Source organism: Rhodamnia argentea, chromosome 4, assembly GCF_020921035.1.
Source record: "Rhodamnia argentea isolate NSW1041297 chromosome 4, ASM2092103v1, whole genome shotgun sequence".
Classification (NCBI taxonomy): domain Eukaryota; kingdom Viridiplantae; phylum Streptophyta; class Magnoliopsida; order Myrtales; family Myrtaceae; genus Rhodamnia; species Rhodamnia argentea.
The window spans coordinates 28,472,952-28,487,763 of NC_063153.1; the positions used below are offsets into that span (position 1 = coordinate 28,472,952).

The 14,812-nt window shown below is 37.5% G+C and overlaps 2 protein-coding genes across 2 annotated transcripts in view; one reads left to right on the forward strand and one right to left on the reverse strand.

Annotated features, from left to right (window-relative positions):
• LOC115728676 overlaps nucleotides 1–14,812 on the forward strand; it is a 223,554-nt gene that overhangs the window by 26,481 nt on the left and 182,261 nt on the right. The gene's annotated exons all lie outside the window — the stretch shown is intronic.
• Nucleotides 1,025–2,606, reverse strand: LOC115733284 (putative chloride channel-like protein CLC-g). Its single transcript, XM_030663945.2, has 3 exons — nucleotides 2,293–2,606; nucleotides 1,836–2,013; nucleotides 1,025–1,535 (listed from the first exon to the last, which is right to left on the reverse strand). The coding sequence occupies exons 1-3, from the start codon at nucleotides 2,586–2,588 to the stop codon at nucleotides 1,254–1,256; spliced, it is 756 nt and encodes a 251-aa protein (XP_030519805.2). The 5' UTR covers nucleotides 2,589–2,606; the 3' UTR covers nucleotides 1,025–1,253.

A 14,812-nucleotide genomic window follows, 5' to 3' on the forward strand; every position in this document is an offset into this window, starting at 1 on the left:
TTGACCAGGAGGGAAAGACCAAGAACAATGCCTGGAGCAGACGAGATCAAAGAGCCGTGGAGGAAGAAGCCGTCTCATGCTGCCATTATACACTACAAAAAAATGAGGATTTAGTGATGAATTTTGCCACGAAAAATTTTGCAAAATTCGTCGCTAATTGACTTTTGCGACGAATTTTGCCACGAAAAAAAATTCGTGGCTAATCAGGCGTCGCAAAATTTAGCGACGAAAATATATTTCGTCGCTAAAGTCGTCGCTAAAATTTAGCAACGAAAATTCCATTTCGTCTCTAACATTTAGCGACGAAAAGTATTTTTTGTCGCTAAATTTAGCGACGAAAAGTATATTTCGTCGCTAAAATTTAGCGACGACTTTAGCGACGAAAAGTATATTTTGTCGCTAAAATTTAGCGACGACTTTAGCGACGAAATATATGTTTGTCGCAAAATTTAGCGACGAAATTTCAAAATTTCGTCGCTAAATTTTGCGACGCCGGATTAGCCACGAATTTTTTTTCGTGGCAAAAGTCGTCACAAAAGTCAATTAGCGACGAATTTTGCAAAACTTTTCGTGGCAAAATTAGCGACGAAATCAACTTTTCGTCGCTAAATTTGATTCGACGAAATTTTTTTTTTTTGCCACGAATATTATTCAGCGATAAATTTGGCAACGAAATTTGTTCAGCCATGACTTTTGCGACGATCGGGCATCGGACGAATTTTGCGACGAACTTTTATAATTTGTGATCGTATAATAAAATAATTTCTTTTAATTTTCAATTTTAAATATAATTAAAAACAAAATAAATTTCTAGAATTTGTATTTAACATTGATAAAGCAAGATCTAAATATTATTATAATATGCAAACCAAATACATTCATCTACCATTCATGGACAAAGCTTCCTATCTTCAACTTTATTTACTGCAATGAAAATTTGAGAGCCAAAAGGAGAGAGAACGAAATTTCAACTCTATTAACTGCAATGAAAATTTTGATCTGATCCTTGCCTCAGAAGCATCTCTTCTGGTAATCAGAATAAGTTAAAATAGGAATTCACATAAACAATTAATATCAGAACATCAGATTTCTGTACTTGACCAGCAATTTTTTTTTTCAGCTTTTCAGAACTAAGGTAAATATGACCTGCTAACAAGTCAGATATCCAGGACTTGTGATAACAATGAGATTATGCATCACAAGGATTCTACTTGCTAAATAGACAAGTTGAGGCATCAGAAGACAGCAGGGTATTACGACACTTCATCATACCAAGATGCCATCTCTTCAAGGGCAAACAGCAAACCACCAACCGGGGCACGAAATGCGGCAGCAATTCCAGTAGCTGATCCCCATGTTACAAGGTCTCGCCGATCTCGATCGTTCTTGAAATACCGAAGCCACTTCCAAATTAAACCATATTTCTTTGACCCACCTTGACCCAATAGTGATGCAATACAAGCACCAGTGTGGACCAAGGGTCCAGCCTTGCCAACAAGAAGAGATGATGACACTGCAGAAATGCTTCCACTAATCTGTCGATTGAATAATGCCCCATCAAATTCACAAACTTGAGACAGAACATCCTTACAAGGCTATGCCTTAAATGACAAATTAACTGAACAGTTACCCTTCCAGACATGGGGGAAAATCATGTTAACTCAAACGGCAACTCTATTCCAAGCATAACATGATGATACTCTCTTACAAGCCTATTACGCTCCATCTCACACCCAGGCTTGGAAGAGATGCTTCTGAAACCACCAACAAGGAAATCCCAAGATACATACAATTAGAAACCTGCCAAGCAAGAAACCAAATGCATGAAATTTTACCTTCACAAATAACGTTCTCAATGTAAAAATTCCTAGTGCATCCACACCATTGAGGTAAGCCTTAACTTCTGGAATACCCGAACCAGCAGCAGCTGGTGACACCAATGCTGTGATAAGGGCCGCAAAAAAAGTGAGCCCGAAATTGGTAAGAGAAAAAACAAGAAAGGCCATTCCAAACCTGCAGGAGGAATTAGATGATATTACCAAGGTTTCCTCTACTTGGAAGATGAAAAAAGCAAACTTCTACTAACAAAGCTAGTCCAAAGCTTTCTTTTCTGAGTACTTAAGACTCTGAGAAAACTAAACAGTTCTGATTGCAAATTCCTTTGACTCTGCATACATCCATAGATAACAGAAGACCTCCAATTTAACTAAGCCTATTTTGCTTAATGCTCTTAATCTTAGATTGACTCAGAAACACAACAAATAGCAATGATTTTAGTAGTGATTTCACTACCTGCGTTCCAACATCACATCTGAAGTGATCACGAACTTAATTCCTGCAAGGTTCTCAACAGCAAGGTTGATGCAGAACCCAATAACACCAACAATCCCACCAATCAAAAAGCACAACAACCACTTCATAAAAATGTACTGGAAGATCTGGATCTTCCCTCTTGTCCTCCAATCTTGCTTGAAAAAATCATTTTCTGCAATCTTGCACCCAAGGGCCAACAATTCCCACGAAACATAACTAAAAAAGCTCCAATTTCTGCTAGTTAAATAACTCGGGTACTGAAAAAGACAAAACATGATGATGAATGAAGTCTCAGAAAATGACCCCAGAAAGGAGATAAACTTACTCATAATCAAGGTTCTCGATCGGGCACACCTTGGCTCCAACAATGGCCACCTGTGAAGTGGAGTTTGTCCGTCAGACAATGGCGGAGACACTGCATCAAACTAGCTAGCACACAGAAGATACCCGTGAAGCAGACTTATGACAATCAATAACTTCTCAGACACAAGAGACCCAAACATTTGCCAGAACCACATCACCAACCCGTCCCTGCCGAAAATAAGCTTTTGCATTGTTCTCTCCATCACGTACTGCAAATTCAGCATCCAACAATGCTCCCTTCAGATCACATAGTTTCAATTTACAAGCCTGTAGCAATATATTCTTGTCAAACCAATCATTTCGATCTTTAAAGCTTCCTCTTGGCTCTCATAGAGTCTAGCATCGACCAGAAACTACGTACCCAAGAGAAATTCTAGTGAAACAAACGAAATTCGCAAACACTGAACAAAAAACAAGATGCCAAGAAAACCAAAATCCAACCTTCTCCAACTCCATGCTTCTCTGGCAGGAGATGCCTCGATGCAGGCCAGCGGCTCGGATCGGCGTCTCTCAAGGAATGCAGCAGCAGATCGTCGTCTCCTAGAAGCCGAATCTTGGACAGCACCAAGACCCTCGAAGCCATGAACTTGGACCCCATCTCGCGCAACCCATCGAAGCGGAGGAACTCCTGGTTCGAGAGGTCGAGGCGCTTGAGGGGCAACGGGAACTGTGCGATCTGGCGGAGGACGAAGGACGGATTGCCGCGAAATGGGCTGAGGTTGATGGACTTGAGGGATGTGAAGTGCCGGGATCAACCATCCTACGAACCTCTCCCTCCTATAGAATGGAAATCATGACCGACCGATTGGGGAATTCCCGGCAACATTCTAGGTTTTGGACAGGAATCAAAAGTGAGACACGGGAATTTTTACGAGGTTCACCGCGATTTGAAACAACACGGAGCGAGAGCAAGCAAATAATAGCAGATCCCGCACAAAGAAGGAAAAGCAAGTGCACACTACCTCGACGAGAATTCCAGCACGTTTCTCGTCGCAATCGCGGGCCGAATCGAACAAACGCGACGAACGCCTGAAGAGACTCGGACTCCAAGAGCTCAAAATGGCTGGACGAGACCTCGATCATCTTGAGCTCGCACCAATCGCCGTGCCGTTACGGGAAGGCCACAAAAAAAAAGGGGTGAGGAGGGAGTCAGGGCGCGGGGGTCAAAATGTTGGGGATGGAGAGGGAAAAGGAAAAGAAAAAGAACGAACGCGGCAAATGGGTTTTGTTTGGGAACTTTAGCGACGAAAACTCATTTTCGTTGCCAATTTAGCGACAAAAACGCATATTCATCACTAAATTAGCGACGAAAAAAGGATACGTCACTAATTTAGCGACGAAAAATTTATTTCGTTGCTAAATTAGCGACAAATAAATGGATTCGTTGCTATTTTGAATATTTTATTTTTTATTTTTATTCATATTCTATTAGCGACGAACCACTTTTTCGTCACTAAATTGAATATTTTCTTTTTCATTTTTTTTTATATTATATTAGCGACGAATCACTCTTTCGTCGCTAATTTAGCGACGAAATTGTTGTTTCGTCGCTAATTTGAATATTTTTTTTATTTTTATTCATATTCAATTAGCGACGAAAAATTTGTTTCGTCGCTAATTTAGCGACGAACCATTCTTTTCGTGGCTAATTTAGCGACGAACCATTTTTTTCGTGGCTAATTAGTGACGAACCATTTTTTTTTGTGGCTAATTTAGTGACGAACCATTTTTTTCGTGGCTAATTAGCGACGAACCATTTTTTTTCGTGGCTAATTTAGCGACGAACCCTTTTTCGTCACTAAATTGAATTATTTCTTTTTCATTTTTTTTCATATTATATTAGCGACGAATCACTCTTTCGTCGCTAATTTAGCGACGAAATTGTTGTTTCGTCGCTAATTTGAATATTTTCTTTTTTATTTTTATTCATATTCAATTAGCGACGAACCATTTTTTTCGTGGCTAATTAGTGACGAACCATTTTTTTTTTGTGGCTAATTTAGCAACGAACCATTTTTTTCGTGGCTAATTAGCGACGAACCATTCTTTTTCGTTGCTAAATTAGTGACGAAATAGTTTATTCGCCGCTATTCTTTTTTATTTTTATTCATATTCTATTAGCAACGAATTTTTCTTTCGTTATAATTTGAATATTTTCTTTTTTCTAATTTTTATTCATATTCTATTTTCATATATTTTCAATTTCTTAATTTATTAAATTTTTATTTATTCTATTTATTATTAAATATTTTCTTTCTATTCTTATTTTTGAAAAAAATAGAATTCAAAATATTTCGAATTTGGAATTCTATCCTATTGGAAATTTCGTCGTTAAATGAGTAACGAAAAATGAGAACAATCTGAAGCTTCTTAAAATTAGCAACAAATTCTATCCTATAGAATAGCGATAAACTTAGTTTTTTGTCGCTAATTTTGCGATAAACTTGTTTGTCGCTATGTAGTGACAAATTTTGCAACGAATATTTTTTGTCGCCAATTACTAAATTCGTTGCTAATTTTGCGATGATTTGTCTTTTGTCGCTAATTAGCGAGGACTCGCATCTATATTTGTTGGTAATTTGACAATGATTTGTTTTTTGTCGCTAATTAGCGACGAATAGTCCAATTAGCGAGGAAATTAGCCACGGCACTTGCCGTGGAAAAGAAAAAGTGATAAAAACAAATAAGCCTCAATTCCAATAAATTATATCTTCTACTAAAACATTAGGAAATAGAAGCTCTTTTGAAAGAAGCTATCTAGGAACAGAAGGAATGCTTTCTACTTCGGGAACAAGGATAATAAAAATAAATAAATTGATCGGTCTTCATTTTTGCTTATTAATGTAATCTTTACTTAATTAATAATATATTCAGTTTTTTAATTTAAATAATATTCACTCTATTTCATTTTCTATTAAAAAGAATGAATATAAATTAATAGAAAATAGAATATAAGAAATAACATAAATAAGCTAAGCTAAATGACGTATTATAGGCGTTTCTTATTTAAATCATTCACCGTTTAAAGAAAGAAAGGATCCCAAAGAATCGATCTTTCTTTTATTTGTTGAATCTCTCCTTGATTGATCAATGTGTGATATTCTGAATCCTCATTACTAATGGAATCGAAATGATCTTTGGATTGATCGGAAGATCCTTTCAATTGGCTAGAATCCGTTACTTGAACGAAACTAGATCTTTTATAATCATATCTAATATTTGACGATACATTCTGTACCTTGCTAGAAAACCGATCCTTATTTACCAACCACACATTGTCTAATCAAATCCAATTATCTCTCGATATGTTCCTAAAAAATTCCGATTTGGGCATATTCTTCCCCCAACTAATGCCTTTCTTAAGCTTTCATGATATTTTATTAGTCAAAATAAAAAAGAAATAATTTTTCCTAATTTTGAAAAAAACTTCATTTTTTTTATAATGTTTTTGAAAACTTCATTACTTGATTTAGAACATCCCTTATTCGTTGATAGTATCTTATCTATCTTAGAAGAAAGAGTCGATCAATTTCATTTTTCTGAATGACACAATTACAATATATATTTATGGCGATTTAATATCATGCAAAGCAAATCGTTTTTGAATAGATCCTTACTCTACTCCATTTAGTATCTCATCAAAGTTGAATATTTTTCTAAGCTATATTTTATCAAAAAAATAGATCTCTATTTTTTGTTTGTTCACTACTTTATATATGTAACAAATATAAAAAAAAGGTTCTAATAAACATGGAAAAAAATATAAATTAAGGATAGTAATTAGCGACGAAATTGTTATTCGTCGCTACTTAGCGACGAAAACAGTCATTCGTCGCAAATTAGAGCTATGAATGACAATTTTCGTCGCTAACTTTTAAGAAGAGAATTTGCGACGAAAAACGTGATTCGTCGCTAATTAGCGACGAATCACGTTTTTCGTCGCTAAATTCTTAGCAACAAATTTGTGACGAAATTTGGTTTTCGTCGCTAAATGCTTGGCAACAAATTTGCGACGAAATTTGGTTTTCGTCGCTAAATGCTTGGCAACAAATTTGCGACGAAATTTGGTTTTCGTCGCTAAATGCTTAGCAACAAATTTGCGACAAAATTTAGTTTTCGTCACTAAATGCACAATAGGAGGTTAGCGACGAAAAACACTGTTCGTCACTAATTATTTTTTATTTTTATTTTTATTTAAATCATATTAGCGACGAATAATACATTTTATCGCTAAATTAGCGATGAAAATATTTATTCGTCGCTGATTTTAATTTTTTCTTTGTTATTTTTATTCATAATGTTAATTTTGCGACAAAAATAACAGTTCGTCGCTAACTTTTAAGAAAAGAATTTGCGACGAAAAAAGGTGTTCGTTGCTAATTAGCGACGAAACGTGGCCTTTCGTCGCTAATTGGCGACGAATCATATTTTTGTCGCAAAGGATATAGCGACGAATAATATTTTCATGGCTGTTTTCGTCGCTAATGGGCGACGAAATTTTTTTTGTCGCTATTTTCGTCGCAAATTAGCAATGAAATATTGTTCGTGGCTATTGTCGTTGCAAATTAGCGACGAAAACTATTTCGTGGCCATTTTCGTCGCAAATTAGTGACGAAAACTATTTCGTGGCTATTTTCGTCACAAATTAGTAACGAAATTTGTTTTCGTCGCTATATTCGTCGCTAATTAGCGATGAATTGGTTCGTCGCTAATTTCGTCGCAAATAGCGACGGATATTATTTTTGTCGCTATTTTCGTCGGAAATTAGCAACGAATGTTTTTCGTCGCAAATTTTTCGTGGCTAAATCCGTGTTTTTTTGTAGTGTTACCAATGGTCCTAGAATCCTCGTGGCCTTTGAAGAAGTGGGGACGAAAAAGAGAATTAAAAGATAAAAGAAGAGAAGAAGATAGAGAAGCCATTCATGTTTGACCTAAACTTTGTCCTGGAAATCATGAGTCTGACCAATTACATCGTACTGGATAGATTCACAGCGCACTGTTGATCATTGGTGAATAAAAATAGCTTTCATCGTAAATTGCTTGTGCAAATTCCATGAACTTCTTCAAATCAATTTGATGAGCACAAGCTACATTACTTAACGTAAAAGAGCGGCAAAAAAGTACAAAGCACAAAAAGCACATGTAGTAGGCCAACTAATAGTTAAAGACATTCGACTGAAAAGAAGAAGAAGAAAAGAGTCAAAGACATAACATGTTCTCATCCTCGAAAGCAGAATTATGATCCGCAACATGAACGAGAATACATGACAACTAAGCTTCAGGATAGACTACCTGATTGGGATGACCACATTAAGTAGATGATCACATAGGACCCTAGAATGGTGCTCATCATCTCCATTGAATGTCATTTATTGCAAGTCGTATTTAAGGTAGTGGAGAAAAGAGGAAACTTAATCCGTGTAGTGTTAGGAATTTTGATCAGTCATAATCCAAACTAGTTAGACTCATCAGAAGTCGTGTTATCAATTGGAGTGACGCTTTAATCACCAATTACATGACAAATTAAAATAATAGCAAGAATCACTGAATTTCCATAAGTACGCTCTTGTTCTAGCACCTCTCTTCACAAACAATTAGACTAAATTTCCTATAATATAACTCCCACACCACTTTTTTCAGTTAATGTCCATTCTAAAGGTATCAATATTCATAGAGTCATGCATAACTAATCTAACTATAGAAACCAGCTCAATGGTCACACGGCCTTTGCACGCGAGGGCCCTCTCTTTGCGATAATGAACACCCACTGCCATCTTGACAATAACTGGAGTTAATTAGAGAAACAATTTAGAAAGGCAATAAAAAGCAGCGAACTTAATTCTCCGTCTTGACGTTGTTACAAAATTTCAAGTTAAAAGACATATTCGAGAACCTAGGTTGGCATATCTATGTACTCATTGATACCAATTCTTTGGCATAAGATACTAGATGCAATCTAAGCTACATTTGTGCGTTTATGTACCAATTGGAGGATCACGACAGGCAGCCAAAAGTATGAAGACAGAATTATAGAGCTTTTACAAGTGGACTCAATCTCTTGTTGGGTGTTATTTTAGTTCCAAGATAATCCAATGCGCCAAATTCCCTAAGCTTCCAGCTGGGTTGAGTCTTCGTCTGGTTCTAGCAATTGATTAGGTCATTAGAGTTATATCAATTGTCTTATATTCGATATAAGAGGAATGCCTAAATATAATCGCATGGATGTTCTGTACAAATTACCTTACTGTTGAAAAAAATTAAGATTAATTTGAAAGAAAAACAATTAAGATTAATGTGATTAGTAGCGTTTTTACTTGATAAACATTAATAAGGGATTAATAAATCTCGTACATTTATTCAAAATGACTTGGTGTACATATAAATTTTGTTTTCACATTCTCCTCTATCTTCGCGCTCAAGTAGCGGACCTGGATTGGGAATTGTTGCAGCACAGTGCCGTTGACCTCCTGAAGTAAACGAAGAAAATGGGATGAGAGGTGTTGTGCTTGGGTGGTGAAGTGGAGAGCCAGAGCCAACGTGCGCATTGGAATTTGCTATTACTGGATAAGAAGTGACGCCGCGATGAACAACCTGTGGCGAAGGATCGGCAAAAGGAAGAGCAGCAGCAGTAAATCGTCGTCGGACAAAAATGCGACTCAGAACAAGTTGGTGTTGTTGGGCAACCCGGCAAAGAGGTTCGATTGGGGGGATGTTAAGAGGGCCCATTGGGAGGTGTTGGGGGAAGGGATGGTCGGGATGACTTACAAGGTTGATTTGGAGGACGGGACCACCACGGTGGTCGTGAAGAGGCTCAAGGATGTTGTCTTGTCGGCCGAGGATTTCCAGGACGCGGTCAAAGCTTTGGGAGCGATGGAGCACGAGAACCTGCTCCCTCTGTGGGGTTACTACTACAGCAAAGACCAAAAGTTGCTATTGTACGATTACATGCCCCTGGGAAGCTTGTCGGACCGATTGCATTTTTAGTACGATGAACAGTTAAGAGGCCTTGGTAAAGACATTGTTCATCGAGAATGTTATAAGGAACGAAAAAAAAAAAAAAGACACTTGTGGAATTTTGCGGAAGATTTTAGTGTGGTGATCGAAACGATGGTAAATTTGCATTTCAATTACTTTAACCCATCAAGCTGACAAATTTCGTGCCTTTTCATTGCGATTGTTTGTTCAACAATATTTAAGGGAAGTTAGTTTTGTATCTCATGATTACTGTTGTAGCTTGTGTTTTTTTCATATTAATACTTAGATACATAATCAATTGCCCGTTTGTTCTATGGTCGCAGGGAGCCAAAAAAAAGTGAAGCTCTTTGCCGAAAGTTTAGCCTCATTTGCTCTGCTGTTTCGCAAACGAAGAAGTTGAGAGGCTGTTAAATCTAAAATGCCCTGAAGTGAGGGTTTTTCGGGGTAACTGGCCTTCGAATGACATTACATATAGAAATTCGACATGTTTGATAATGAGTAAGATAGGAATTTGTGTTTTTTTTTTTTTTTGTCAAAAGGTATTTGTGTATGTTAGCTAGGTAGACAGTTTCTTTTGCCGTTCCTTCAATAGTGAAGATAAACAGACATACAATGTACACATTATAACTAAACAAGAGTTGATTAGACCATCCTCTCGCCATGAAATTATTGGAGTTTTACCGAGTACAATAGACCAACGTCAAGGTCTCTTGTCAATATTTGTTCCGATAATGTCTCTTCCGGAAAGCTATTACACTCGATAAAACCGAACAAAATCACGAGAGGTCAAGCAAACGGTTGTCTTGGTGCTCAGCGAGTGGGTTGACCATTTTGTCATTTCCATATAAGGTTACATTGACCGAATTAAAAAATTTATGACTAAATTGAAAATCATAAGAACCGCGCTTTTTACCCTCCTTTTTGGCTAAAACACTCCTCAAGGTCGTGTTTTGACAATTTTATCCGCAACGGGCCCCACTTTTCAGCATCCCTAGGGCACTGCTCTAGGAAAGTGTTCCCTTCTTTTTAAATCTATTTCCTATTTCTTTTCTTGTGGTCCCACCTCCACTTTCCTTAATCTTCTTCCTTCTCTTCTTTCTCTCTCGAGAGGGAGAGAAATGGAGAATCCGAAGGGTCATGTCCTTGTGTTCGCATGTCCTATTTATTAAATTGCGGAGAGTATGCCTCAAGGCTGCCGCCCTCAGCCTCCCCGTCACCCTTCCCAGCTCCTCCTCATCGGCGGAAACTACTCCACCCTCACCGGGCTCATCAAATGCAGAGTCAAAAACCTCCTCATGCCTTGCCAGCATGCGCTACTCTCCACGGACACAATCCCCTTGTTTCCATGAGACATGTGGCGCAGAGCCTTCACTCAGGCGGCCCGAGAAGGTGCTATCGTGGGTCACGAGGACCAGCTCGGCTGCCTCCGCCAACACAAGCGCGGAAATCTCCATTTCTCCACCTCTCTATTGCTCTTGAGGGGACCAGGGTTACATGAGAGAACGGAGAGAAGGAAGAAGACAAAGGAAAGTGTAGGTGGGATTGCAAGAAAATAAAATAAAAAAAGGACACGACCAGAAAAAAAATGGAATACGGAATAGGGCTGCTAAAAATTGGGACCTACAAAGGGCAATATAATCGGATTATTGTATTAAGGAGTGCTTTCGCCAGAGAGGGAGTGGAAGCGCGACCCCGATATATATTTTGGACTTTTTCAGTAATTTTTCCCGTTAATGTCTATGTAACATATTAAATATCAAGTAAAGAAATTAGTCAATAATCGCGATACAATCAAATTAAATGTTACAAAGTTGGAAAAACTAGTTAACTTTAAGAATTAAGACTTGCAAAAACATCAACAACAAAGTGTTGGCAACATATTTTTCACAAGAGAATGAATTCTTGTGAATATTGTTATTTCCGAAAATAAATCGAGGAATTCTATATATGCAATTCTTTAAAAAAAAAAGTAGATTGCGAATTTCCTAAAATTACAGAATTGAATATTGCATATTTCGTAACGATTCTTTTTCCAATTTCATATATTTTATTTATTTTTTGTATGGAAATTATCCCTAATCTTTTTTATTACCATTTTGAACTGGAAGCTTGAACACCTCTAACACTCTATAAATATAGAGAAGCAAATGGAGAAGAGACAGAAATCATTCTGCTCTCAAGAAGAATCTTAATTGTTTGCACGCCTTTTTCACACCAAGTCAATGCCACAAAGGTGAAGATTCCGACAATTAAAGAAGGAATAATTGTGTTGGAAGTCCTAAAATTTGTCAAGAAATTGTAATTGAGTCCTAAAACTTTAAAAAAGTGTAATTAAGTCTTAAAACTTATAAGAAAGTGCAATTGAGGCCTAAAAATTTCAAAATATGTAATGAAGTACTAAAACTTATCAAATTTGCGAAAGCAAGTCCTTTTGTTGATTTCAATTTTGAAAATTTTAGGATTTGATTGTACTTTCGTGATAAGTTTTAAAACTTGATTGCATCATTTGAAAGTGTTAGGACTCGATTGTACTTTCGTGACAAATTTTCGAACTTTCAGTGCACTTATCACATTAAAGAAAGCTATCAAGCAGGGAATTTTTCATTCTTATTTTATGCTTTAGTGCTCTTATTAATTCATATTATTTTAGATGCATGAAATATTGCATGTTCTCATATAATCTGATAAATATTGCAATTTATTTGTCATGTTTTCTTTTAGTCGGAGGATATACTTACGTGATGACTTTCAAATCCACATTAAATAAAAATGGTTAATATCACGAAAAACTCCAAACTGGTACACTTGTGACAATTTATTCCAAACTAATTTTTGACCACAAAAAATTTCAAACTGGTACATCTGTGACAAATTTACTTTTGTTAGCTTCTGTTAAATTTTATTGTTATGTTTGTTGACCTAGATAACACGTGGTGACGTGATACACCGACATGGCAAGTGTATGTGTCAATCCATAGGGTTAACACCACGTAATATCGCAAAATGGTATATCTGTGATAAATTTACCTCAAACTAATTTTTTCGGTCACCAAAAGTCCCAAACCGGTACACATATTATAATTTACCTTGCAACACATTACACAAGAAATTCGTCGTGGTGGTGCAAATCATACGGCGGATCTTTCAAGCCTTAACTAAAAAGGATTATGCAAATTTGCCGCGATATGACACGAACATGCAAGACGGACTTAGGGATAATGGCACTGATGTTATGGGACCACCCTAGGGCCGCCCAAAACTCTTGAAGTGGCCAAATAAGACCTCATGCCTGGTGCAGCCCTCGAAGCTTGCTGGATAGCGAGTACCAAATGCTCATTTGCCCATTAAATGACCACGAGCAAACCCGGAAACGTCTCGACACGACAGCAAGTACTTAGTGCCCACCTCCACTGAACACACACGTGCTCTGAAAAATGTGTGTGTGCAAGAGATGAGCGAATGCGTGTGTAGTGTTGGAGATATGCAAGAATCGATTACGGATCATGTTTGATCAATTCGAGATCCTTAGGATTATAATTGATCAAATTAAATCAATCCGAGATTGGAGTTGATTTCATGTATCTTCGTTTATTGTTTCCTTAGTTTATCTTTCATTGTATTATAAATAGGAACTTGTGCAATGTAAAGAAGACAAGAAAGAAGAATACAAATATACATTATCTCTCAAATTCTTCCTATTTTTCATTTTCTGTCATGGTATCAAAGCTCCACGATATCGACCTAGCTTCCGCATTCTTTTGATTGCCCTCCGTTCTTCTACGTCTTCGTTGTTGCGGGAGATACTAACCTGCAAAACAAGATTAGCGGTGTAGGAATTAGTATTTGAACCATTAAACACAAACCAACTCACTTTCTTGCTGATACCATGCCGAAGAATACCTCATCTTCCGAAGACAACCATACTCCGGAAATCTCTGGCCTAGAAGAGAATTCACCTTCGCTGCATTACGTTGAAGGTACGCTGAACCAGAGTTCTAGAACGCAGACACAACCCATAGGTGTATCGAACCAGAGCTCCGGGGCTTAGACACAACCCATTTCATGGGTTCCTTTTCAGGCGCAACCGAATCAAGGGCAGCTCATTTCAGGCCAATCCATCCAATGGCTGCCTGTCCAAACTGGACCTAACTCGTGGACGTGTGAACCTTAGCCCCTCCATAATCCTTCGAAATGTACTCTTTGTACCTCGGTTTCAATTCAACCTTATCTCCGTATCAAGAGTTTGTGAGGACAATTCATGTCATGCCCTTTTTAATTCTAATACATGTCTTTTTCAGGCCCTTTCGACTAGCAAACCGATGGGCTTGGGTAGTCTTTCGCAAGGATTATATTTCCGGACTAGCTTTCCTGAGAATTTTGACTTATCATGTATTTCCATGAATAAAATATCATTGTGTCACACTACTACCAATGATAATGTTGCTCTTTCTCATCAACATTCAGGTCATAGTGTTTCCTTTCTGCATCCTCAATGTCAAATTTGTCCTCTTGCAAAACAATCACGTACGCCATTTCCCACAAGTACATCTCGAGCCACAAAAAATCTCTCTTTAATTCATGTCGACATATGGGGTCCTTACCACACCTGACATCATGATGGATCGCGATTCTTTCTTACCATTGTAGATGATCATTCTCGTGCCACATGGGTATTTCTTATGCAGTCAAAGAGTCAAGCTCTTTCCCATTTAAAGAATTTTTTCATCTTAGTAAAAAATCAATTCAGAAAATTTGTTCAATGCATTCGAACAAATAATGGGAAAGAATTTTTTAATCATGACTGTAAATCCTTATTTTCTTCTCATGGAATTCTGCATGAAAGCTCGTGCACTTACACACCTCAACAAAATGGAATTGTTGAGCGTAAACATCGCCATCTTCTAGAAGTTGCACGTGCTCTTAAATTCCAAGCATCTATTCCTGAAACTTTTTGGGGAGATTGTGTGGTCATGGCAGCTTACCTAATCAATCGCATGCCAACTCGGGTCCTCGACGGGCGTACACCCTTTGAAGTTCTTTTTGGTAAAAAGCCCAAGGTTCATCACTTGCGAGTTTTTGGCTGTTTGTCCTATGTTACTACCTTAGGACCTCGTGAGAAAATGAGTCCTCGAGCTCGACGATGCATCTTTATGGGATATCC